We start from the raw sequence: 26,529 nt of genomic DNA on the forward strand, positions 1-26,529 counted from the left end.
AAAGAAGCAAAAACCTCAGTTGAATCTGCAGTTACACCTGAATACACCTACGTGTATTTGGGGAGTAAGAGTAGTCAAGGCAGGTCAATCACCTTTGACCTCCTGTATCAGGCCGCTGTTGTGATGTGTTTCATTACTTTCATTAAACATCACCACCATCTCAAAACAAAACCATATGAGTCACAGTCCAAGGAGAGCAGGGTTCAGTTCAAACAAGGCAAGAAAAATCTCCCCATCTTCATTAGTTCACTTCTGCTTCAAAACTGAGCAGCATCGAATGAGAAGGAAATGTGTGCTGCACATGCACACAAGTCTATCGCATTATGCATACAAACAGTATGAATACACCAACGTAAGAATAATGGCACCTATGAGAAGGTAGAAATCAGAACAGAAAATAAAGCATAAAAATTAAAGCTAAAATCACACCTTAGTGAATTAAGTGTTGGGTGAGAAATGAGAAACTATGGGGTATTAACATTAGAACCCTCCGAGATGAGGAAGGCAGATGAAGAGGGTTTTTAATCTACAGTACACTCTCCACATACACTTTGGTTGTTTTTTTTTCCCTTTCTGCATGAGGCAGACAATTGTTCTTTTTAAAGCAACAACAGCCATGAACTAACAAATCTACACCTCACTGCGTTATTGCTACAGCTGTCTGATACTGTACAGGCCCTCGCTGGGGCAACTTCAATAGGCAAGTCACCATCAAGTGCTGAGGTCACGTCATTTGGAAATATATTGATTAAACGTATGATGAGCTCTCCATTTTCATTCAAAATATAACGTATTTTCAAATATAAAATCATCTCAAACACAATATATTAAAGTAAATCTCTAGTGAACCTCAAGTTGATCGCTGAGAAAGGAAATCACAGATTAAACTTTCCATTTGTACAATTTCTTCACCGCCAGTCAGCAGCAATCTGTGTTCTTTCAAATGTCATGACTATACATGATAAAGAATTTACTGTATAATGACAATTTTCAATATAGCAAAAATGAAACATGTTGCTGCACTGGTGTACATCCTCATATGTGACAACTTTGATATGATTTAAAGTGTGCACAAACCTCTGTTGATAGCTTGTTTTTATGTAGGTGCTTATGGAAGTGTTTGTGAAGTGAGTAGACAAGAAGAAAACCCAAGCAGCACAGTAAAATTAAAGGAATAATTTGACAAATTTATTCACTTTCTTGCCAAAGGTTATTGGCAAGATATTTGTCATATAGAGGTGGAGCCAACTGCTGGTTAGCCTAGCTTAGCATAAAGACTGGAAACAAGGAGGAAACAGTTAGCCTGGTTTTGTCCAAACAAAACAAAATCTGTCCTCCAGCACCTCCAAATCGCAATAATTAACATTTCCGTTCAATTACCAAAGTGTAGAAATGACAGGTTGTGGTTTTATGGGATGTTATGTGTGTGTGTGTACTATTCTTGGAAAACATGTTAAAGTCAAGATGAAATGAAACATCTCTTTTTAACCCTCTAAGATCACACCCCTGGTCACGTAGTACACCTATTTAACAATAAATGCCAAAAAATACAAAAAAACCAAACAACTATTTCTTTGTATTTTTATATCTAAATCAAATAATGTTTTGTTTCTGTAAAGGAAAATATGATGTGTGCTTACGTAGGCTTGAACCAACCAACTTCAACCAATATCATAACATCCACCCATCAATCAATCTTCAACTTTTAGCGGCACAGAACTAAGATTCATCATGACACACCACACTTTTCAACGTTCAAATTCCTCCCAACTTTATGTCCCGCCTGCCTATCCTATTTCACTCGAAAAATACGTCACGATGCAGAAGTTAGATACTCTCAAAATGCTGTTTCATCCGGATTTTAATTTGAGAGCTTTAGAGGTGCTGGTAGGAGTTTTTTTTAAAGTTTAGACAGAGACAGATTAATGGTTTCCCCTTGTTTAAAGTCTTCATGCTAAGCTAAGCTAATGGTCTACTGGCTGCAGCTTTATATTTAAGGGACAGACATGAGAGTGGTGTCGTCATTCTCATGTAACTTTTGGTAAATAAGCATATTTTCCAAAATGTTGACCTATTCCTTTAAAGATATACAGTAGCTATGTGACTGTGCATGACAATCAAAAATGCACTAAAACCTTTTGTGTAGATTGGTAAAAGAAGCATCTTTTGTGCAAAAAAAAAAAAAAAACATCAATCATTGTTCGGTCCATTATCACATCATTAATTCATTGATAAAGATTATCACCAATACACATTTTACATTTTACCTGCTCATATTATCATCCTGAAAATCACTTTACTCTATCGGACAACACTCAAGCACAGAGTGGTACAGTATGTGAATGAATTTCTTTTCCAGTGCGTTTTTCACATTCTTATGGCCTGCACATCAGAACTGCCAGATCAATGAAATTATAATTGAACCATGGTTAATGATGTGCTAGTATCAAGGACTCTATAAAAATTATTTTCAGTGTGTTAAGACAGTTTTTGGAAATATAAAACATGAAATCTGCAGCCAATTTGAGGGTGCCTAAGAATTAAATTCCATCTTTGTGGAATCAGTCTGGATTAAAAGTTAAAATTACAGCAAATCCTTCGGCTCATTCAGTCAATTTTTCAGATTTGAACTATGCTGTACAGATAAGTTAATACTCAGATTATTATAATTATTCTTCATTTTACAATATCATTCTCTTATCACAAAATATTCACACAAATAGACCAGATGGTAGATACAATACCTCCAGCCTTGAATTCTACATTCCTAACAATAATTACAAAAAAATACTAACTGGTTTTCAAAACTTGTCACCGTAGACGTGTAGTGCACAGGTCAGGGGGACTCTTTCCCTTGTTCAGTCAATTAAAGGCAAAAGACTGAGGGTACCTTCATGAGCTGATCCCAGATCAGCATGTCCACAAACGCTGAATGGAAGGACGACACGTGTGAGCTGCGGTGGATCTGGAGCAGCGGCTACAGGAAAGTCCTCTGTGGCTTAAGCTGACTGCACAGTGGTGCGCTACAGGAACCAGCCCTGTCTGTTTCTACAGCTTTTAACCTCATGCCAACTGAAGCCACTCTGGACTCCTCAGAGAAACCACTCCAGTCTCACATAAGTCCTATTGGAAACATCTGACCTACAAACTAGAGACTGGTGGAGGCTGTGGAGTTAGTGCAACGTGCACTATAGAAACCAACATTTTCCTGGATGTACTGAGTGGTAATAACCGAAAGTCTCAGTAATTTGGTGAAGTCTTAATTATTTGTATGATCATTGAGAATGATGTCACTGAAAATGGTCACCAAGGATATGAAATGTGTTGCTATGGGAGAGCACCAGAGGACAAGGTAAAGTACATGTACAGAGTGAAAATTTCTCAACATCAACACAGAGATATGTACTAACCTATGGTCAACCACAGTGAAAAGTGCTTATTCAGTTCTTTGATGAAGACTCTTATTAGAGTGATATGGATGTTTTGAAGTTTAATGTTGCACTTTTGAAACTGTACTAATGTGTTACAACCAAAGGACTGACTACTGTAGTATTTTGCTAATCAGAATCACAAATGGAGAATGTCTGAAGCACTGAAGCATAGAGGCAATTCATATTGAAATTATGAAAAGCAGCCATATTATCTCTACATGGATTATAGTCCAGTTAACTACTGAACAGACTACTTGCATGTACCTAGAGGAAAATCCCAACATTCACATCAAATAAAATATATTTCTGCATATTTCACCAAATCAGCTAAACCAGCCTCTACTCTATAAGAATGAGATGATTTCCCCAATCAAATATTAGCTGTTGAGAACCAAAGTATTGGAAAGTAAATAAACGAATAAGACATTATGACATAGACAGAATATGTAATACAGCCATAAAATTGTGAAATAACCTTTTTAAAACACAGCTCATTATTATGAAATGTGATTTCATCATGTTTATTTTCACAATAACAGAAATGTTTGCAGGCCAGGTGTATTTCTTTCCAAAGGTTTGTGTTAATTTCACAATGACATTTTTCCCACTGACCGTTTTATTTCATAATACGGTCGGTATTAAGAAATAAATACTGACTGCCACTTTTTATGTGACAGTTTGACTTTCTGTGTTCTCTTTTTTTCTTGGTTTTTGGTTAGATGTGCCAATACGTCTGTCAGCTCATTCAGATTGAAGCAACAGCCAATCACATAACTGGCTCTGCCCTGTTGGCCTTGAGACTTTTTGATGAAGGGTGGCATTATGAAATAAAATAATAAAAATAAACAACCACCAAACCATGGAATAAAACATAACCTGCAATAAACTCTGTTATTGTGGAAATAAACAACATCAAATAATAATTCATGGAAATAGTTGAGTCTAAATTCTTGAATCTTAAATTATTTAACAATTTCATGGTTATATTACAAATTCTGTCTTTATTTATATGGTAATTTTTTTTCATAATGTTTTCACCATCTATTTAAATTTTGGCACTTTGGGTCTCCAGAATTGATAACGAATCAGACACTATATTCAAGCTTCAGCCTCTTTGTAAAGCAATCAAAAGGGGCAAAAATGAGCACTTGAAATCATTTCCGTGAAGAAAATGAGCGAGCAATTTTAAGCTTTATAAAGTAGGCATAATCTCAACTCTGCTGATTAAAATGGAGGATGAGGACACTTTCCTGCTAACCGCTGAAATACTTACATGTGTCTTGAACACTGTTCTGCTTCTATGTGCCTCTTTATGATTTTGTCCCTGTTAGTTGTCAGTCTATAGTTGTGAGCTGCTTTGACATGGGTTTCTGTCCAATTTGTAAAACTCTATAATGGGGTGAACACAGAAAAGTGCATTGTGGGTAGCATTTGTGGAGCACCTGATATCAGGAGTGTGCAGGTGCCTCTAGTGTGTGGTGTTACAACTCCAACACCATCTCACATCCACACATTATCTCACTGCTGTTTCAGTATAGTGTCAAAGAGGACTACTCAGGGAATGCCCATTCTTCTTCCCCATTGTAAAAAACAGAGTGAGAGTGTACAATTGGAGGTACAGTGTATTACGAGAGTGTGTGAAACATACACATTCTCTTGCTCACAAAGCTCCACGTGGTGCTCATAAGCAGCTACGCCCCAAGGACCAGAGGCAGAGCAGTTCCCTGTCCACTGAGGTTAGGTGTGATCCGGGGGTAAGTTCCTGGGTTAGAAGATATCAGGACACATGCTCCAGTCCTGTTTCTCCTTTGCCTCCCAGTAACCTCCCTTGTACACAAAGTTTGTCTCTCCAGTGAATGAGTCCCTCCTCTGGTGAAACCACAACGGCTGGTAGCCTTCGTATTCTTTACCTGCGGGAAGAAGCAAAGATGTTACTCAGTCACTGTCATTTAATCGCACTCCAGTGGAAAAGCCACACTGGCAGGCAATTTACCAAGCGATCAATTCACCTCCATAGATATGCATATATGAGAAGCATTGCATTTGGGATAGCTCCAAATGTGAACCGGGCTCATGTGGTGGTCAACAATTTGAACTTGCTTCAATGAAAATACAAAATGAGTAAGATATGTGCAATGCAAAAATCTCGATTGATCATGGTGGAGGAGGACATTTTAATCACATCTTTGGGACTCTCAGAAATTAATGATCCATCTGTTTCTGAGACCAAGTCACAAAAAGTCAAAGTTGCAGGTTTTTGATGTGTGAACATTTGAATAAATGTAGCCAAAAGCTAATTTTAATCATATCTTTGGGACTCTCAGAAATTAATGATCCATCTGTTTCTGAGACCAAGTCACAAAATGTCAAAGTTGCAGGTTTTTGATGTGTGAACATTTGTATAAATGTAGAAAAAAGCTAAACAGCTCATCTTGTTGCAGCGATCTGTTATAGCTCTAAAATACATGCAAATTCACATTAAACAAAGCTTGGAGTAACTTGCACTGCTGGTCAGTGCACCACAAAAATGCCCTCAAGCAGCCGAATAGTCAGGATGATAATGCTGTGCAACTTCATCACTTGCTAATGTGGCTTCACCTTAACACACTGTAGATTTCAGAGGTGTATCTGTTATTATACGTAACATATTATCAAGGCCACTTATAAATGAAAATGTCACATGTATGCAGGAAAAAGTTGTTTTTTTTCCCTGAGTCATTATCTGGAATATGAATGGGGTATCATGCAGTTCTGACACAGAGGCAGACCAAACAGAGGACACAGAGGATGGGGGTGTGTGTGTGTGTGTGCGTGTGTGTGTGTGGGAGTGATGCACAACAGAGGGCGCAAGGCAACCCCCACTCACCAGAGTCATTATCACACTCTGACCACCAATAGAGGGAGGAAAAGAAAGACAAGTCATGGGTACATCAAATACAATCTACACACAACACACACACACACACACACATACATACACATACACACACACACACAGGAATGTCACCAGGATGAAACGTTTCTGCTGAGTTTTCGATAAAGTACTGTTTGGTTTTTATTACACCTCCCATTCAGTCTGAAGCCTTTACTTCTGACCTGCAAGAAATGTTACCAGCATAAGTACTTCTTCTATAGTCCTAATTAAGAAACCCTTAATGACCCTTAATGCAAACCCTCTTAATTGTCCAACTTTACAATCACTACTCATCATTTATTCATGCAAGGTTTTGGTTTATCTTGGCTGTTTGTCCCAGCATTACTGTCCAGTATCACAGCTGTAAATTGCTTCTAATGTTAACTGCATTGCAAAGCACCTACACATATATAAATAAGTGTAGTTTCACTGTATTAATAGAGTTGCATAGTGGCAGTACTAGCAGGTTCTGGAGGTTTTCCTTCATATTGTCAATGTTCTTCAACACAGAACCACAGTAATCCCCTGGTTAGTTTAACTGTCATCAATAATTGTCATCAGTTATTTGTATCTGATAAAGTCAGTCAGTTTGGTTTGGCAGATAGCTCTGAATACTACAGTTCCACCTATCTCAATGAGCCTCAGCTGCTGTTGCTATGGAAAAAAAACCCCAGCTGGAGGTGCAAATGAAAATGCTCAGATGTATCAGGTTATCTTTAGCTCAGTGAGCTCTCAGTATGTTTCTTACCGAGATGCTTGTGAGTCATAGTTGATATTGTTCACAGTCTTGAACACATCTGCATGTCTTTTTGTACATTTTATGCCCATTCAAGCTACAGAAGCGTCCAACATTGTCTATACAGAAAATTAATGGGACTTTTACTACAAGTACCCTGGTTGTCAGAAATAACACCTCCCACTTTGCAACACTGTCCTTTCTCTCCTTCCTTCCTCACCATCACCCCTGCCTGTCTGTCTTTTACTCAACATTTCTTTAATTATCAGACACCACTTATCCTGTTCCCCATTTCATACCTTCATCCAGTGCATCTGAGGCCTCTGCTTCTCTCCTCCTCCTCACAGCTCTTTGTTTTTCTTCTAACCTCTGCTTTTCTGAGTTTGCTTCATCCCATCGCCCTTCCTCCATCAGCCTCTGGTCTGGTCTCAGACGGCTGTCGGTCATTCCCACCCCGTCCTCCAGCTCATTCAGGGTCAGTGCCAGCGTAGAGAAGTAGTACATGTTCTCAGCATTATCCCTAAGGGAGTAAGATGAACAGCAGAGAGTTGATGGAAATTACTCAGAATGATGTTCTCCAATCAATGATATTGACTGAACATTTCAGCTGTTATAAAACTACTATGACTCATATACTGTATGACTATGTTCTGCCTTATGAGGCTGACGAGACAAGCACTTACGGGAGAGGGTATTTCTTCCACAGCAGTTTTGGCGACAAGGTCTGATAGACAGTCTTCTGCTTGCCTTCTGATCCACTTCCACTTCCCCCTCGGCTGCTCTGAATGATCTTGGAACTCTCAATTTTGTCATCCCATGTACCAGAAAGGATGTAGTGAGCTTGGCCGCCACTGTCAGCCACCACACCTGTCACCTAGAAAGAACAAAAGAAAGCCAGACATTGAATAATTACATAGATACCATGAAGAATGTAAAGTGAGCTATTCTTCTGTGAGTCTTTCTATAACACTTAAACGCAGTCCCCTAGGTAGGACACCAGTAAATTTTCAGCAGCTTATCCTAAATCAGTCACTACCATGAAAAGCAGAACTGTGCCCCATTTAAAGATAATTGGTATGAGTGGAAATAAGGTTACCTCACTGCAATGTAACATCATACAGTGATCTTCTGCAATTTTAGCCTAAATACTAATACAGTAAATCTGTTTGTGCTGTCCAGCAGGAAGCAGCATCACACAAATTCACAACCCTCCGGATGACGACATGCACAGGTCTGGTGTCACTGATGTGTGGAAAGGAAGCATTCACCTTTCGTGGAACGTCCCTGGAGAAATAACTGTAGGGAGAGAACTTGAGTTGGCAGGTCTCCTTTGTCCTGTGATTCACAATCTCAATGTCCCCCGACTGCACAAATACAGACACAAAGGACAGAATGAGAGAAATAAATGTAGTGCTAAAGCAGATACAGAGACTATCCTGAATTAAATAGCCAGCAAAACTGAAAACCTAAAGGTTTGATGGGGTTTATTTGTGATTTGGGTGTAAACTTGGCAGGCTGTGTGTGTATTTATCTTAAAGGCCCGGAAAAAAACATTTTCTTAATCAATATTTCTTACTAAAACAGTGGCATACCTAAACACATACATACAAAGCCCTGTATTCAAGTTCTTTAAAAGGAACCAGGTGGAGGTTATGACTATTGGTGATGTAGTGCTATGTTTTGATATGAAGGCCCCTGTATTGTTTTTGTGTTTTACCAGCATGCGAACAAGGACACACACGCACTGGGTTGGAATGATGAAGATTTCTGTTGACTGTAGTCATACCTCTTCATGTTTCATTATTCATTTCCATTTCGTGTTTAACTTTTAACAAAGGTTTTTGTCTTTTGTGGCATCTAACAACCATAAAATAAAAATGTCAAGGACTGCCACACTGTCAAACAAAACAAAAAAAGTTTGCTGTTTGCTGTTATCCTAGTTCAGTAATAATGTATTTGATGTCAATGCCACGCAGATCACTGTCTCTGGCTTTTGTTGCTGTGCTCCTGACACTGCTGTCTGCCAGTGCACTGGCCAGCAGCAGAGAGAGGAGTAGTGGAATAGTTTCAGTTGTTTGTTATGGTGTCGTTTGGCTGACCTTGTTCTGCACCAGAAGGTGGCAGAGTGATGCACGGAGGCAGTGGAAGAGGAAGGCAAAAGTATTGAATAGAAAAGTAAAATGATAAAGAGTAATAACGTGTAAATATTGGTGAAGCTTTTTTTTTTGGAGAGAAAGCACTAAGCACAAACAAGGACCCAGTACTTATTTAGGAATATATTTTAAAATCAGTACTGGGTCCTAAATAAAGATTATATCTCAAGTAGGACAACAGAAGACTATTACAAACTGATGTAAACACAAAATATAAACAAGGGAGGTTTCAAAACATTCAAATAAAGGCTTTGCTGATGTTGTATGAAGTAGAAAATGCATTCAACATATTTGTTAGACCTAAAAAATGCTGGGTGTAAACAAATCTCCACAGCGTACTTTTAATCACATACATATGCATAAACACTCTCAAAGAAATGCTATGAATCTCCAGGAAATACTGGCTATTTGCAAATGATGCTGATCTGATATTCCTATAAGAGTCTGTGGCCAAGACTTCTACCTAATAGACACAGCAGTGTGCTTCTGAGAGTGATAATGAGATATATTCTGTCCATGAATTATGTATTTTTCCCCTCTTTCTTCCTTCTTCCAAGGTCACACAAATACAAACAAACACTCATACTGACAGACAGACTGATATGACAGGCAGTACAGGTGTAAACAGGAAACATTGGGGAAAAAAATGTTCCACCACAGACATATTTTTGAACAGACAGACAGACAGATATTCAGATGGAAAGCCTGCTCCTCCCCCTATATAACTGGGCCATCTCACAGAAAGAAAAGGCTTTTATTTTAGGGCGTTATTAGAGATCAAATCTACAGATAAATCCCCAGAGACTGTGGAGCTCCTTATTCTGTGTAAGGCTTTGCTCCGATTCCCTTCTTCACGGCTCTCTACTCTGCTGGTCTGTACCACACACTACTGCAAAACAGGATGAGGATGAAAAAAAATTACCCATACGCTAATCTGGAAGGTCAGAGGTATTAAGACAGCACTGTGGGTTTGGAGCTGTGAATGAATGGTTACCAATGAGTGAAAGTGTTAGCAAACAGACCTGGTCAATCCACAGCTTGCCCACAATGATGTTGTGCACTGTGGAGGTGACCTTTCTCCACACATAGTGGTTCCCGCTGGAGTGGAACTGCAGGTGAATGGCACCTGGGGATGGAAAGGGACAAAAGGCTGTGAGAGAAAAGCTGCTGGTGGTACTGATCTGCAATGTAGATCTGAGAGTGATCAGTTTGTTCTTGTTTCTGTCCTAAAAATCTGTAAACTCTACTTGCAGGTCTCTGTGCTGAAAAACATTTTATCTAACACATTTATGCCCTGCACACAAGCAATACATTCCCACCTAGCTCCAGAGGGACCTTACCCTGGAGGATTGATAACATGTATTTCACCATAAACGCTTTCTGCTTAAGATTTTTTTTTTTTTGTTTAATTACATGGCACCTCACAGCAGGTATATTACAGGAAGTGAGAGAAGTCAGATAAATACCACTGCATCCCTTGGCTGGACCTTCATCTATCAAATCTCTCATTTATCTGAGCCAACAGACCCCTGCGCTCTGCTGTCCCAGAGCAATAGAGAGCTCCCTTTATACCCATACTTTATGTGTGTGTCAAAAGGGTCATAAAACCCTCCTGATTCATGCCCACACCCTTTCCTTCAGCTTTAGATTGTGTAGGAGGCAGCTCAGAGGTCTACTACTCTCAAGTGGATGTGGAGTCCTTTTTAACTAAACTCATGTTGTGGCTGTTCAATTTGCATGATGGAGCCTTTATTTACACATATAGTTTGTTTTCTTCACAGCTGAATATTAAAGGTTTTACCCAGAGGCATTATGGAGAGGTATTTGCCACGGAACTTGCTGGCGATGGTGATTTCCTGCCACAGGGTCCAGCCTCGTTGGGAAATCACATGATGAGCAGCTGCAGGGGGGTGATGGCTCACCTGACAAGAAGGATGTACAAAAAGTTAAAAATGTACAATGTAGGAGACTGCTTCATATAAACAACAAGCTTGTTTGAAGAATATAAGCTGATCTTGTGTACAACAGTTTGCGTGTCAGCTGCATGGATGCACATCATTGAGTGTGTAAACAAAAAACTCCCTGTGGCAATGCTGTTACCTGCTCACACAGCGAGCGGTAGCCGAACTCCTCCAGACGATCGAGCTCATAGGTTTCGCCCAGGAGGGGGTTGAAGGGCTTGGCTGTCCTGTTGACCGTGGTGGAGTAGGAGGAGATGGAGAAGGCAGCGACCAGGCACATCTGCTCCAGGGAGGAGTCGCAGCGTGCTGCCTTGTCCAGAAGCTCATGATACTCCAGGTCCTCGGTGAGACGCTGAAGCATCGACAAAGGCTCATTGAAGTTTACCTGAAGGAGAGATAAAGGCATGTGTCGTATAAAATATCATACAACAATATCAAACCATTAGATTATGAGAACAATGTACAGAAACAGAACAGAACCATGCAGCACACACTTACAGGCATGGGAATTTTGGAGAGCTCCTTGCCAATGCAGTTCTTCATGATACTCCATAAATTGAGGGAGTAGTTAGGTTTGTCTGGAACATGAGTCCGCCGCTGTCTGCGGGGCTGCAGCTCCTTCCCTGACACATCATTACAGCTTGGAGACATCTGAGATAAGGTACAAGTGTGCGGGGAATGAGTGGAGAATGAGAGGTGGTGTTTTAACTTTCTATGAAAAAGAAGACTCTATATATATATATATTCAAGTTTGAGAAACACTTCAGCTTCTACAGTTCGTGGACAGCTTGACAGCATACAATATCACTGAGTGTAGTGACAGAGCAAGTGAAAGCAGAAGGAGAGGGAGCAGAAGACACAGATGTCTGTTTGTGAGAAGAAGCAGCAAGAGAGAGTTGAGAGGAGAGAGAAGCAGATGTTTGACTGGTAATTAAGATTTAGTGGAATGATGCAGCTGTGTATCTTTGGTACCACAAGGGTGACAATGAGACTGTAGGAAACATAAAGGGTGTGTGTGTATGTGTGTGTGTGTGTGTGTGTGTGTGTGTGTGCAGGATGAATGTAGGGTAGGAAACAAGGCTTGTGAGAGCAGCAAGAGTGTCGCAAACAGCAAGTGAAGACAGTTACATAAATAAATCAATGAGCTGTGAGCTTTCCAGCAGTACAAATGAATCTATATTGAGATTACACAAGTCAACAGTGATCAGAAATGTCAGTCCTATTAGTCACACTTGTTAGGAGGACAGACACTTACATGGTCGTCCTGGTTCCAGTCATTGGAGTGACCTCCACTCGCTCCGCTTAAATTACTCTGAGATCGCCTGGAACAGAATGAAAATATCTTCTGTGATGAGCACTGGACACAAAAACAGACTCATTGCCATCCTCTGGCTCTCTATCTTTCACCACTTGCACTCACGCCCAATACACAAAGCACAGTAGACACAATGTGCAACATTTTCCATCAGTCTTTAATGGTGCTATTGCAGTTGAGGGATATTTTGCCAGGGCTGAGCCAAAACGATGATGAGAAAGAAAACTTTTTACAAAGTTAAGAAAGACAGCAGAAGCTCTGCAAAAAACAGCAAGAGGCTGACTGTACCACAATAAATATGCTCAAAAAATGTATTGAGAGCATAAAAAAATAGCTTATTTTGCTGCAGGACAGCAGGCAAGGACAATAATCTTATGTTATTTGTCTCTATAAGACAATGTGAACACTGTCTGATTTGTGTGTGTGTGTGTTAAGTTGTCACACCATACGCCATCATCAGAGCTTTGTTCAACTGTCAGCCAGTCAAATTCACTATCATGACAAACATTACAGCGCCTCCAGAAATGGTTTATAGTGGTTTCACATGTAGACTAAATGTTGAAACTATACCTTCATCCCCTTATCTGTCTTTCAGTTGTCCTGCTGTTTTGCTAAATTAAAAAAAAAAAAAACTACACAAATCCCTGTGTGAGACTGACCTGTGCTGTGTGTTCTCAGTGGCAGTCACTGTGATAAAAGCAGGGGAATCCTCCATGGCATCAAAGTACTCAGTATCCTCATCTTCATCACTCGCCTCTTCTTTGCGTGGCCTCTCACTCCCTTCTGTCAGGACATATACATTGTGAGTATACATGCAAACAGCATGCTAAAGTAGCAGAGCCATCACATGGTGGTGAGTTTGTATTCTACAGGGTTCAAGAGAGAGCAGCGAATAATCACATACCCATGGCGATTAATCAAAGAATAATCAGCTTAGTAAAATTGGCAATGTTCCTGCTGGTTAACTAGCCTGAATGATGTGAGTTCCTCTGTGAGCTCCTCATATTCACATTGAATATTCAGTGATCTGTTATGTGTATAAACTGTGGCGTCACACAGAGAAGCACAAATCCTTTTATCATGTAATCCTAGTGCTTTCTAATGAAGTGATTCTATTAATAAAAAGAAGGGCAAATTGTGACTTTCAGTCAACAAACCAATATGAACAAAATTCTACTGTATTTTCAGATTCCTTCATGTCCTACTTTTACAACCAGACTAATAATGAATTTATTGTTTGCTTGTTCAGCAGTGCCCACATAACTGTTACAAAAACAACTCGTATGAGCTTTTTATGCTTAATTTATGGTTGAGTTCAGGCAACTAACACTATTTTGTGAAGAATATGGAGAGATCACTCTCACAGTCAATCAAAAAAACAGAGTTGACAGTTTGTATGCCTGTCCAAAATCTACCTCGTCTCCCTCCCTGGAACTTGATGTTGTACTATAAGAATGTTGCTCTACTCCCTGTTTTTGTTTCTGAATGTTAACAAAAGTTGTTTAAAGCTGTTTTTGCCAATAATCAGTGCAGCTGTTTTTCTGCAGGACATTTCAGGGTCACTTATATCAGTAGGTTTTTGCCTACACATTTTTGCTTTCAACAGGGAGAAACTTACTGAAGGCAAAAACATGATTGTTAAAGGAACACATATATTTTAAGATTAAGCAGTTAGAAGATTTGAAACAAAGAAAATGGTGTTAGGAGGAGGTCACAGGGTCACCAAATTCAAAAGGCTTCCTCCTCTCAGAGATTGGACGTACACAGATAATAATTATTCACTTGTTGGTTTCAGGTAAACAAACAAGAAAACAAACAAATGGATGGACAGACCGACAGAGACCACATGACATCTGATCACTGATGGAGGTAATTACCATCTCTAACTTAACGATAATCCAATCCAAACCTTCTGACACAACTTAAAATTTCCTTCTTTCACGTGAGTTCCCAAAATGAGGAATGTTTATAACACTGAGCCTCAGGTCACACATAACTTTTAGCCACTTAAGTGAAGTCCGCACTGAGGCCCACAGGAGTAACTAACACAGACAGTTAGTCTCACCCTTGTTGGTGGTAGGGGCACTGGGTGTGCTGGATACAAGTGTGGGTGCTTCTCTCCACGCTCGCTCCAGGCTGTTATGCTGCTTGGCTAGCTGCTCAATGGTCTCCTCTAGGTGGGTACGCTGCTCTCGCTCATACTGCAGCGCCCGCTGCCATCTCCTACTGTGAGTCTCAGCTAGGTCCAGGAAGTCTCGACACGCCTGGGGAAACACACGCACACGAGTACATAAACACACAGATAGCACTGACATTTTAATTTCTATAATATACAGTCTGAAAAAAATGATCTATGGCCAGAAAAAGCAATTCTAATGCAAAGATTTTTGCATTAAAAATACTGCATTAAACTTGGATGTAAAATAAATCTTTTCAGGGCTTGACAATACAGTTGCATCATGGGCATTATGAAAAATGAATGACTTCTTTTGGTTTCTGTTCAGGTTTAGGTAAAACCTTGAAAACCTGAAAAACCCTTAAAATCATAAACATTTTAAAAATATCCTTTTACTGATCAAATCTTTTCTTTTTTGAGTCACCAAATCATACTAAACAGAGCCAAAATCATCAGGTGAGGATAAATGTTCTTGACTGGTGACGACTATATGAGAGAGATCATTAAGATAGAAAAAGATTCATGACAATTATTGTAATCAAAGCTATTTATCACCACTGTTTCAAGTGATCATCAATATGTTAATTAGCTGTCTGCCAAGCATTTACTAGGTCTGTGTCAAATGTGCCTTGGAGCAAAGAGTAAACACAGAAAGCACCAGTGAGAGACGAGCTAGAGGTTAAACCTCTGATTGCATAGCAGACTGTGTCATGACCGACCTCCTGAGCCATGACAAAAAACGGGAGATACATAGTTTTAACTGAGAGGTGCACAAGTTGAGTGATAAGTGGAGGGTGTCGTATGATGTAAAACCTAAACTAGTAACACAGTCACAGCCAACCAGACAAAAACATGGTGCCAGAAGAATGGAGAGAGAGCAGACTGGGACAGCCAGATCTTAAATACTCCTGGGAGACTGGCCAGGTGCTCCCAGTTGCACTGATGAACTCCGCCTACCAGGGACTAGCAAGGCAACACAAGGGGAAACACACAGCAGGCCCTGCTAAAGCAGCAGGGTCATAATAACTATTTCTAAGTCCAGGGGGGGCACCGTTGTTGCTGCTTTGGGTTTTTACTACAGAGACAAAGAGGTTACTTTAGATCAAACATAAATTACATGTCAGCATTTGTGGGCAGTGCATCATATGTCTGACATTGTTTCCTCAAAGGTCAATGAACCTAAATAACACCTTACCGCTGACAACATGCATGATGAAAATGTCATGTGACAGCCTTTGAGCAGTCAGCAAGTGGACCTCAGGAGAAAGGATCATTTTGAAACAGCAATGGTATTGCAATTAAGCATTTTTGTAGCATTTTGTGGTGGTTTTTTTTATTGCTCTTCCCCACATGAGTGGAACAGCATGTGATTACATTTGTGTTCACTCAGTATTGCAACAAATATCTCTTTGGTCACTGTGCTAAAGGGGCTGTTGAGGGTTAGCTTGAAACACTTAGATAAAGTTCTGGCTACGGGAAGCATGCTGGAGGGACAAACGTGTCACAGAGCTCAAATAATCTCTGTTGTGTTGGTGGTGAGAGTGCAGTCAGGATGTACAGTATCACCTTTAGGCAGCAGGAAGAGAAACAAGGATGCAGTGACATCTGACACGTTTCTTGATCTGTATCCAGAAAGCAGGATATCTACAGTATCTGTCTGTTGAAACAGTGCTTCTTACCCTCATATGGGTGGACACTTCAGGTATCATTTAGTAGACAGGTTGATGTTTTTAGTGAAATTTTTCTAAAATGTTAATGTACTGAAAAAGTGCAATACATCCGGAATCTCATTAAGTATTTAAATTAAAGCTTTTAAATTTAAAAAAATAGCTGTTGCAGTGTTTTTCCATTTATAATTATATTCATCATTCATCAAATTGTACTCTCCATTGTATTGCAGTAAATCTAAATTACTATACTGCAAAACATTATCATGTCACAAACTAAGACAATGTAACATTGTGTCCTTGACATTTGCAAATATGCTATTTACACACCTAACAAATTACAATCTACTGGTGATGATGTAATATATCAGAATAATATGTTTGGTAAGGTTGCAATATTCCTGATTGACACTCTATTTTGCTCAAAACACAGCATGGAAAAAACAAAATATCTGACAGTGAAAACACTTAACTTGACTCATCTCCAATCAAACTCTTACCTTCAGCAGCCATACATGAAGAGACTAAACCATCAATGTCTGTGATCGTTTAAATTCTACAAGTGCATGTGACGTTGGGGTCCACTTCCTCATAACCATAACCACGATACGAAACTCAACACCCACTTAAAATCTTATAACAGTTCCACATTTTTTGTGCTGAGTCTCCAGCACTAAAACAGACAGCATGTGACTTCCGGTGGAAGTGGGACAACAGGGTTGCATGAAGGCTGAGCAGAGTGGATGGAGCTTGCACAAGTGGATGTGTAGTTAAGAGTTGGCATGAACAGATGTCGGTGTCGAATTAAAAGCCCTGGAGAATGTTGCAGAATGAGTGAACTGGAAAAGAATAAAATTAACCTGAGCAACGTGTCACGCAACTGTTCCATACGATCCAAAAGTTGTGGGAGTGCACACACACACACGCGCATACATACACACATACACACACACAGAAAACGGCAAGAGCTTGGATTCAATGGCACACGTGAGAAGTTACATCACCACTAAATGAACTACACTGCAACCTTCTCCCCGGGCCAGGGTCAGATCACTGAGTGCATGCAGTTGTGTCTTGCCATCATGGCCTCCTTCTTCTCCTAACCCTCCCTCTCTCCTTCTTTTCCTCTTAACATGTATTGCCCCATTTTTCTGGAACCAGCACACAAGGACTACAGTTATATTTTAGAGCGGTTGCAGAAATCCAAATACCCATATCCTCCGCTTGAAGAGAGCCATTTATAAGACCAAAAATTACTGCAGGGAGTTTGTAGCAGTACTTCTTCTTTCTCATTAGGAGCAAATTCTTGGCAAACCTAATGGCATTTTAATGAGTTTGGCGATCCAAGAGGGTTTATTTTATTGCTTGTCCAGTAAGTTTCAATTTCCCATACCAATTAATAAAAAAAAATGGATGACACTAAGAAACAAGGGCTCGTCATTTTAAGCAATGGCCTTTCATATAATTTAAGTGGAATCTCGATATGACTCCTTTTTCTCATCGTATCACTATGGCTCAAGTCTCATAATGTGCTGTATTAGCGCATACTTAACCATATTAGGAGCCATAATCTCTTACTGCCGGCTTTCAAAACAAATCTTACTTAAGCCTAACCACAGCTACTGAGCCAGTGAAAATTATTTTACCCCTCACAATCGCAAATGTGACAGAAAAACTATTCAGGCATGCATTATAGCGGTAAAAATTCACTGACCCAAGAATAAACACAGCTATCAACTAAGCCATTGAGAGAAGCAGGAAGATAAACAAACCTTATATGATTGTCTGGTTTTAGTGAGAGCAGGTCTGTCTGTCTAATCGACTGTAGTCTAGAAGACTCTGACACTCCTCACTGGGCAGGGAGGGTCTCAGGTTTGAGGGGGGAGCAGGGGCTATTCCTGTACTCCCATCCGCCCCCCACCCCCCACCCGCTATCATATCTCACTCCTTCCATACTTCAACCCTCCCTGAACTCCGATCCACTACAAACTGTAAATCCTGGTGTATTTAGCATTGATGAAAAGGGAACAGGGCCAGATACAGTCTGATGTTGGTAATTAGATTCAACACATCTGACATAGTGGTAACAGAAAACCTGGTGGTGTTTGTTGTTGTGTTTTGTAAAATCCAGCTGAGAGAGTAAAAAAAAATGGCTGAACTACAAAATGTTATTCCAAAAGGAGGTTATTCTGTTGTTCTTTATGACATTTCTCCCTTATTCCCCTTTTATTTGAATTGAGAATCTAAGGATAGAGGTTTTCATGTTGTATAGATTGTAAAGCCCTTCAAGGAAAATCTGCTATTTTTATAATCGATTAATCGTTTTAGCCATTTTTAAATGTTCTGGTTTCAGCTTCTCAAATGTCATAATTTCATGCTTTTCTATGTCATGCATGATAGTAAACTGATTATCTTTGGGTTTTGGACCATTGGTGAGACAAAACAGGACATCTAACATTTTATAGATCAAGCCATTAATCAATTCATTGAGAAAATAATCTACACATTAATCGATAATCTAACTAATCATTAGTTGCAGTTGCAGATTTTGGGCTATATAAAATGGACTTAACTTATTCCAACAACGGAGCTGTTGGTATTCTTAACAACTATAAGATTATGTTTATGTATGAATTTAGAAATGTTTCTGCGTAAGAACTAAATACAAACTGATACTGCGTCTCTAAACCTGCAGCTCAGTGGCTCTTGTTTTAACTCGCCACACTGTGAAGTGATCTCATCTTTCATCACTCACTATCCAGGCCATTATAGATGACTGGCACTCTTGTCACATTGATCGTGCCAAAGCATGCAGGGCACAGATCGCTCTCTCCTGAGTGCTGCTGCGTCATGTAGCCCGCTCCGTCCCAACTACTTACATTGATCATAGCATTGGAAGTGATGCGGAAGAGGGTGGCTCGCTCGTTGACTGCCTTGATCTTCTCTCCTCCCTCCACGGGGACTTTCAGACCCTCGAGTTCACTCAGGGAACGCTGCAGGGCCGCCCCATGTTTGGCAATCAGGTCATTACATGTGCTCAGGTCATCGAGCTTGCTGACGAGTATCTTCAGGGTGCCCTGAATCTCGCTGCGGTCTGACTGGGAGGTGGGCTCCTCGTCTCCGGAGTCATCTGGAAGGGAGAGGTCAGAGGATATTTATTTAGAAAAGTTTTCATATTTATGTGTATAGCAGCTTTATTGCAAAATGTGCACACACCCAAACTTCCCAGGCAGACCTGTATCACAGATTACTCTTTATAGTCTCATAAAGGAAGACAAGAATGGTGTTAAATTAGTAAAGATAGGCAGCCATAGTGGCCGCAAAGTTATTTGCTTATCTCTATGTGTTGGTAAAGTAATGTTCATTAAATGATGGAACTGATGGAAAGTTAAAAAAAAAGATAGATGATAAAGATAAAAAAGATTTGCTCCAACAATGAAATTAGATTTGATTGGACAGCCGTTAGTTTGCTTTCGGTTTCCTTTGACATTAACACATACACTCAAGAAACACACTAAATATGACCACTCTGACTGCAGGAATCCTTGGACGCTTATCGAATGTAAAGGACATTTGAATACAAACAGCTCGTCCGTACCCATGAACCTTTGCTGTTGCAGCTGCCTTTCCCTATGATGTCACTAGAGGGAGGTTACTCGAGGTTACACAGAACATACGAGAACAGTGTTGCAGCGTCAGCTCTACATTACACACACATATGAGCACGTTCACTGCAAGCATCGATGCACACACACACACACACACACACACACACACACACACACACACACACACAGAAAGACAGAAAGACAGAAATATACCAAGGGTAAGACCTGGGTCCATAAACAGCCCACTCACATCATAAAGGGGACTGAACTAAAGTGAACATATACACAGCTTTCTAGAATAATAAATTCTATTATGAAAGTCTTTTTATAGCAAAACACCAGGAAACTCACATGACATATTTATACACTTCCGTATCAAATCTGAATTCATACAAGATAATATTTCCCAAAATAAAATCATAAATCAAAACAAACCCATATGGGCTGAGATAAGTTAAAAGAACACAGATCCAGCTTCAATGTTGGAGTCCGAGCTTCAAGAACAAGAGAAGGAAGAATGAGGAGGAGCAGGAGGATAAGGAGAAGGAGAAAAAGTAGAAAAGGAGACTTTGTTTATTCCAACAGGGAAAGTATATTTCTGTAACAGTGAGGTTTAAGGTTGGAGTGCAGGGAGAGCAACCCTACTGACCCTCTAATGCTCTAATGTCTGTAAATGTAATGTTTTTGCTGTCTTCTACACTCGGGCATGCAAAGCATGCTTTGTCACATTGAAAAGGTCTGTTATGTAGCTGATAGGAAAGATTGTCACAGTCTTCATAAGAGGCTGCACTACAGCAACACTTTCAGTGAAGAACATGGCAGCTGGCTGTGACCTCGCAGTGTCAAGCCAATTTACACCACCCAAGTATGACATGGATATCAGCCTGAGGGATGTGGCAGCGTGAGGACCACAACATGTAACAACAATATACTGAGTTCAAGTTTGAACGGGACCTTTGTCAACGTCCAGCTCACAGAGACAAATGTTTACATAGAGCTCAGTATATTTTATGCATCATATCCATTCATAATGTTCAAATCACATTTTTTTCAAAATGTTTTTGATAAATGTGATGGAAGAAAAGTATGAAAAAGTTCTTGTAAATTAAGTGAGTAACCTTATTGAGTCCATTTAAAGAATTCACCATTTCAAAGCTTTTCAACAGTTTTTGACTTAAAGTAACTGGTAAAAGCAACCTTCACAGTGTTAACAGTGGAGCCCAACATATACAGTACCAGACAAAAGTTTGGATTTTTTTAAATATAATAATTTTTGTGGCATATTTTTACCAATATCACTATTTGAGAGTTTAAAAAAATTCAGATAATAAATCACTGATATTATTTTTTTAACTTTTCAATGATAAAGTTATTAAAGCTGCATTAGTTAATTTTTTGGGCCACTTGGGGGCAGCGTAAAAAACTGAAAACACAATATTAACATATAATCACCTGGTTGTTACGTAAAATATGTTAACAAACAGTTGCCAAACAGCATTAGCAGTCATTTGTGTTTGTCTAACTGACAAATTGAAGTCCAATATTTAGTCTCCTTTTGGCTCTGTGTTGATCTCCACCGACTCCTGAGGGAAACATCTGTCTCTTTAGCTACTAAATGCTCTGCTATGTTCACCAGCAAGTCGCTAACTCTGTCTGTCTGCCGTTTGGTGCTGGGAAGGTAATGTACAGTAGGATTTTGAAGCTTTTTTGCTGAAAATGGCTTCCCGCTGCTTGGAAGAGGGTTTATGACAGCAGAGTTGTGGGCTGTAAAACCAAAACAATCAAATCATAGTTGTCTGTGAGTTTGTCACTAGAAGCAACTCATTACATTACATGCAGTCATTAGATTAATTGTTTATATAAAAGTTATTGACTAGTGCAGCTTTAAAGAATTGTGTCCAAGATATTTAGAGTGGGATCATTTGTACTTGACAAATAAACTTGTCAGTGCTCTCTGGTGAACAAATGGAAACACAGTTTTTTTTAAAATTACTTCATAAAGTTTATTCGGTCTTTCTGTACTGCAAATGTATAGTTACTTATCAGCCGACATCAATACTGACAGAGATGTGATTAGCTGAGGTCAGTGGATAATAATGGCCATGCGGATATATTGGTCAGGCTATAATCAACAACGAAGATTACAAATATGTCCACAAAGCCTATGTAAGCAGTTAATGCATAGATGAAGGTCAAGATCTCTTGTCTTAAGGAAAAGAGAACTGAGGGAAGTGGGGGCAGAAAGAAGGAAGCCAGAGGAGGGGTGAAAGAGAGGCAAAGAAAAACTGTCTCACCATATCTGCATTCCTTGGAATCCATTTTCATTTAAAGGTAACCAAAGTTCAGCCAGAAAGACGCAGCATACACACAGGCTGCTGATCGCTAGCCTCTGAATTAATGTGTGAACATGTTGAATAGGATTTCAAAAAGACGCTGTCTGGCCATTAAAAGGGACAGACAAAAGCTAAACAGTCCAGCCAAAGGTCAACCCAGTAGTCCTACAGTGCCAACAAAACCTGGATCAGAAAATTTCACCAGCATCCACCCACCACCAGCCAGCAACAGAGCGGGAATCAAATTACACAGAATTTCAATAAAGTTACTGCAGAGAAGATAAAAAAAGCTGACAATGTCAAGTCAGAAAATTGACCAGAGTCTGTGTCGTGAGACCTGCAGCTACAGTGCAAAGGAAGGAAAGAGACAGTGAAAGAGGTGGGTGAAAAAGTCAAAGAGCAAGTACAGAGAGAGTTAATGAAATAAGCCTGAAACTGATAAAGTGTGACCACAGCAGAACAGCTTTAAAGGTGCAGTGTGTAGGATTTAATGGCATCTAGCAGTGAGGTTGCAGATGGCAACCAGCTGAATGCAAAATGCAAAAGGCCCTCTCTAGAGCCAGTGTTTGGTTTGTCCATTCTGGGCTACTGTAGAAACATGGCGGTGCAACATGGCAGGCTCAATGGGAGACAACCCACTCCCTCTGTAGATATACAGGGCTCATTCTAAGCTAACGAAAAAACACAATGATTCTTATTTTCAGGTGATTATACACTAATTAGAAAATACTTATGAATATTATATTCCAGTTCTGCCAAGTCTGTTCAGCTAGATGCCGCTAAATTCTACACACTGCACCTTTAAACTGATAAGTTACTTTGTGAGTTAGTGTAGTTTTAAACTTCCTCCCACGTGGCAACAACGAGCCTGATGCAAATCACATGTGATTGAACGAATTTAAGAAAATGTCAACATTTTTTATTTTATTTTTTATTTCATTGTTTTTTAAAGGCGAAAATAAATAAAAAGTGGTGGCAAATCCTTTATGTCAAATAAAGACTGCAGACTGTTTTGAAGTCAATTTACTAGAATAAGGGTCAGATGTGTGGGCTTAAATTTTACATAATTTGAATTTGAACAGAATTGAAGGTGACAAATTATTAAAACCTTTAATTTTGACCTGTACTTTTTTAAAGCCAATTACTGTGACTTTTAAAAAGGCAAAAACACAGTGGTAAGATGCACCAGTCTTGCAAGTTGAATTTCTGGCACAACTTAACACCTACTTCCACAGTGCGTGAAGAAGGAAAGAAGTCTAAAGGGGTCAAGACACCCGCAAAACTTGTAGTATAAAGAACAACTTTAACAAAGAGCTTAAGAGTTAGAGATTTAGAACAACTTTAACAACTTTATTGTGAGACCAAAACGTTTCGCCATTGGTTGAAACACGTTGGTCTCCTATGAACATAGGTGACCAATCTGTAGTAACCGCCACTATGAAATCAACGCGTTTCACAAGCTGAAATGCGTTGATTTCATAATACAGTTCCTCCCCATTGTTGCACGTTCCCTCAAGGTCTAATCAGTCAGGGGTAATCTAGCAGGAGATTGTGTGTCACGCATGGACAAACAACTAATCAGTGAACAGTAAATCTGAAATGCCAGAAACCGGCAAGTTGGTCTTTCTGCAGCTTTCAGACACGACCCCTTTGGAGACAGCGATGGATAGGGCATTTCCTGGACCAAAGGGTGTTTTTTTGTTGAGTGTTGGTGAAGGACATAACAAATCCTGCCCTCAAGTTTCCTAAAACCGTGTCAGCTGTCAGGAGCGGATGAACAAACGAATAGGTGACAGATATAGGAACCACCAATAGGAAATCAAACGGAAACATGAGACCAGTATCTGTCCTGATGAAAAAAACAAGGTTACTGAATGGCAAGGGCACGACTGAGCTACTGTAAATACTATCACAATGCTATGCTTCATATCTACATCAGGAGTGTGAAATAGAGTCTGGATAATATCTGGATATGAAGTGTATACTGTAGGTGATGTAGGGGGCAAAACAAGAAGCACTGTCCCTTTTTCCAGCGTTAAATGATATATATACATTACAATTGGGAAGTTTGAAAATAAACTCATGACTAAGCAAAGACATTTGCTGGAGAACACTGCAGTGAAGCCTCGCTCTTATTATTCACCCTCATTCTGCCAATGAGTTCAGCAGCTCTTAGCAATGCCACTTAAAAATAAACTGTCACATGTACCAAGGCATATTTGTTTAGAAGAGACTCTGCTTACAGCAGGTTGCTTGCAAAACTAATTCTCTTTCCTCAAACCTTTTTTTTTTTGTTTTAAAAATTAAATTACTCACAAAAATAGAAACGGAAAAAGAAAAAGTACACAATTCTGACAAATAATCAACAAACAAGTAAGTCCTACATTTCTAACCCCGTCCAAACCGATTTACAAATCTAAACCAACCCTTTACTAACGCAGCCCTCAAACAATATCAGTCATAAACACTATTGCCATCCTTCAATTTTCACTGTACTTTCATCTTACAGCTAAGGTAACCTTCGATGTAAATACTGTACAGGAGCACTGACAGAAAAAGAAGACAACAATTAGGCTATTAAGAAAAGAGAAAAAAAAAATGTTGGTCTTGGATTATTTTTCCCTTCTTCCCCTTTTTTTCTTTCTTTTCTTCCTTTTTTCTTTTTCTTCTTTCTTCAAACCTCAAGAACACTATCCACTGACACAAGCACAGATTTTGGCTACCAGCTCCTTCAACGACAAGGAGAAACCAGGACACAAAGCTTTCTTCAACCATGTCCTTTCTACTCTGTCCTTTTGGCTTACTGAGCCAAATATAGCACCGATAAAATGTCAAGCACTACCAGATAAGTCTGAAGACGGGACATGAAAACCTTTCAAGATGCTTCCACATATGCTATCAACTGTATATCACCGATGTAGAATAAAAACTGAAGAGTGGGTTTTACACCAAACATATGTCGTATCTATGCTGTCTGTGCGTCAGTGCCGAGGCTCGCCCCCTCAAATCTCCAGCTCCTTCCTTCACAACAACAGATGCAGATGGATGGCTCTCTGTAGCGAAGTCGACACCATGAGGCAAGGCCAGGAGCCCATTACAACGCCAGTCATGCCTCAAGGGCGGACTCCCTCCCCCCATCCCCCACAGTCCACCACCTCCCGACAGAAATGCATGTCTGTTTCCTGTTCCTACCGTGTCTCTACCACATCCTCCTCCTTAGAGGATGATAATATAATTTAAGCAAATATCGATGTCATCATATCCTAACAACCCGACATGTAAACACACACATCACATGTAGCTTCTTTGCCCTTCACTCCTTCCATTGTGTCCACCTTAGTGTTGAGCACAAAAGAGCGAGGGAAAGACATAAAAAGCAGAAGAAATAGGCGGTGGGAGAATGTAATTGGGAGAGCAGTGCTATGCTACCCCACTGTCAGGGCTCGTCTCTCTGCTCGTCCCTGAGGACAGGCTGTCAGATCAGTGGAGCCAGGCCTCCGGCAGATAAGACGTCACCCTGTGGCAGAAAGACATGCACGCCAACCAGCCAAGCACATGGGAGAAATGTACTGCCCCTTTGAATTAAAGACGGTATTTAAACGTAGTGAAAGGCCTAATCAAAGAGGAAACTAGTGTCAGAAATTCTGCAATGTATATTTTTAGCATGGAGATTACTTATAGTACATGTGATTATTACAGTCTTACTGTATTTTTTTTACCAGTAAGTCACTGTCACTGCTGTGAACTGTGGAGCAAATTAACATTGCAGTTGTGTCTATACAGAACCTCTAGTGCAATCAAACTTTGTGATGGTTTACAGTGTAAGTCCTATAAATTCTGTCTGTTCTTCAATTAGAAAAAAACTGCCTTAATTTGCCTACATTTTTCTTTACACAGAACTACTCTCTGGATACTGAAAACATGATGCTGTTTCAAAACAAATTAAAGCTGCAAGCAGTGTTGAACGGGCCTTCGCACCTTTGCGCACGTCGGGCCGCAGTGCAGTCGAAGGGCTTCTGTCACGAGCATGTAGATGTCTTCAGACCCGGGCTGTTTTCAGACAGTGCAAGAAGGAGATAAACATCACTTCCTTTGTCCACTGTTTTGCCCGCTGCTGGGGCTGCTTTACAGAAATTTTGTAGGGGGCGCTATTCAGCCAGTTTGCATCACTGACTGATTATTGTCATGAGGACGTGTTCAGGCCGGGACTCTTATCAAACATGCAAAGTTTGGGG

The 26,529-nt window shown here is 39.9% G+C and overlaps 1 protein-coding gene across 2 annotated transcripts in view; it reads right to left on the bottom strand.

Moving 5' to 3' along the window:
* Positions 1 to 3,475: 3,475 nt before the first annotated feature.
* osbp2b (oxysterol binding protein 2b) overlaps positions 3,476 to 26,529 on the bottom strand; it is a 52,058-nt gene continuing 29,004 nt past the window's right edge. Inside the window, exons 3-14 of one of the 2 annotated variants that reach the window (XM_042421060.1) lie at positions 19,233 to 19,483; positions 14,576 to 14,774; positions 13,170 to 13,290; positions 12,451 to 12,517; positions 11,694 to 11,846; positions 11,335 to 11,580; positions 11,036 to 11,156; positions 10,257 to 10,360; positions 8,350 to 8,445; positions 7,765 to 7,955; positions 7,381 to 7,601; positions 3,476 to 5,341 (exon numbers count right to left, since the gene is read on the bottom strand). In XM_042421060.1, the coding sequence (XP_042276994.1) occupies positions 5,199 to 5,341; positions 7,381 to 7,601; positions 7,765 to 7,955; positions 8,350 to 8,445; positions 10,257 to 10,360; positions 11,036 to 11,156; positions 11,335 to 11,580; positions 11,694 to 11,846; positions 12,451 to 12,517; positions 13,170 to 13,290; positions 14,576 to 14,774; positions 19,233 to 19,483 (1,913 nt within the window). In that variant the 3' untranslated portion in view covers positions 3,476 to 5,198. Of the gene's footprint in view, positions 5,342 to 7,380; positions 7,602 to 7,764; positions 7,956 to 8,349; positions 8,446 to 10,256; positions 10,361 to 11,035; positions 11,157 to 11,334; positions 11,581 to 11,693; positions 11,847 to 12,450; positions 12,518 to 13,169; positions 13,294 to 14,575; positions 14,775 to 15,405; positions 15,551 to 19,232; positions 19,484 to 26,529 lie in introns of those variants that run through there. The other variant, XM_042421061.1, reaches the window with a different exon arrangement.

This window comes from Thunnus maccoyii, chromosome 9, assembly GCF_910596095.1.
Source record: "Thunnus maccoyii chromosome 9, fThuMac1.1, whole genome shotgun sequence".
NCBI lineage: Eukaryota > Metazoa > Chordata > Actinopteri > Scombriformes > Scombridae > Thunnus > Thunnus maccoyii.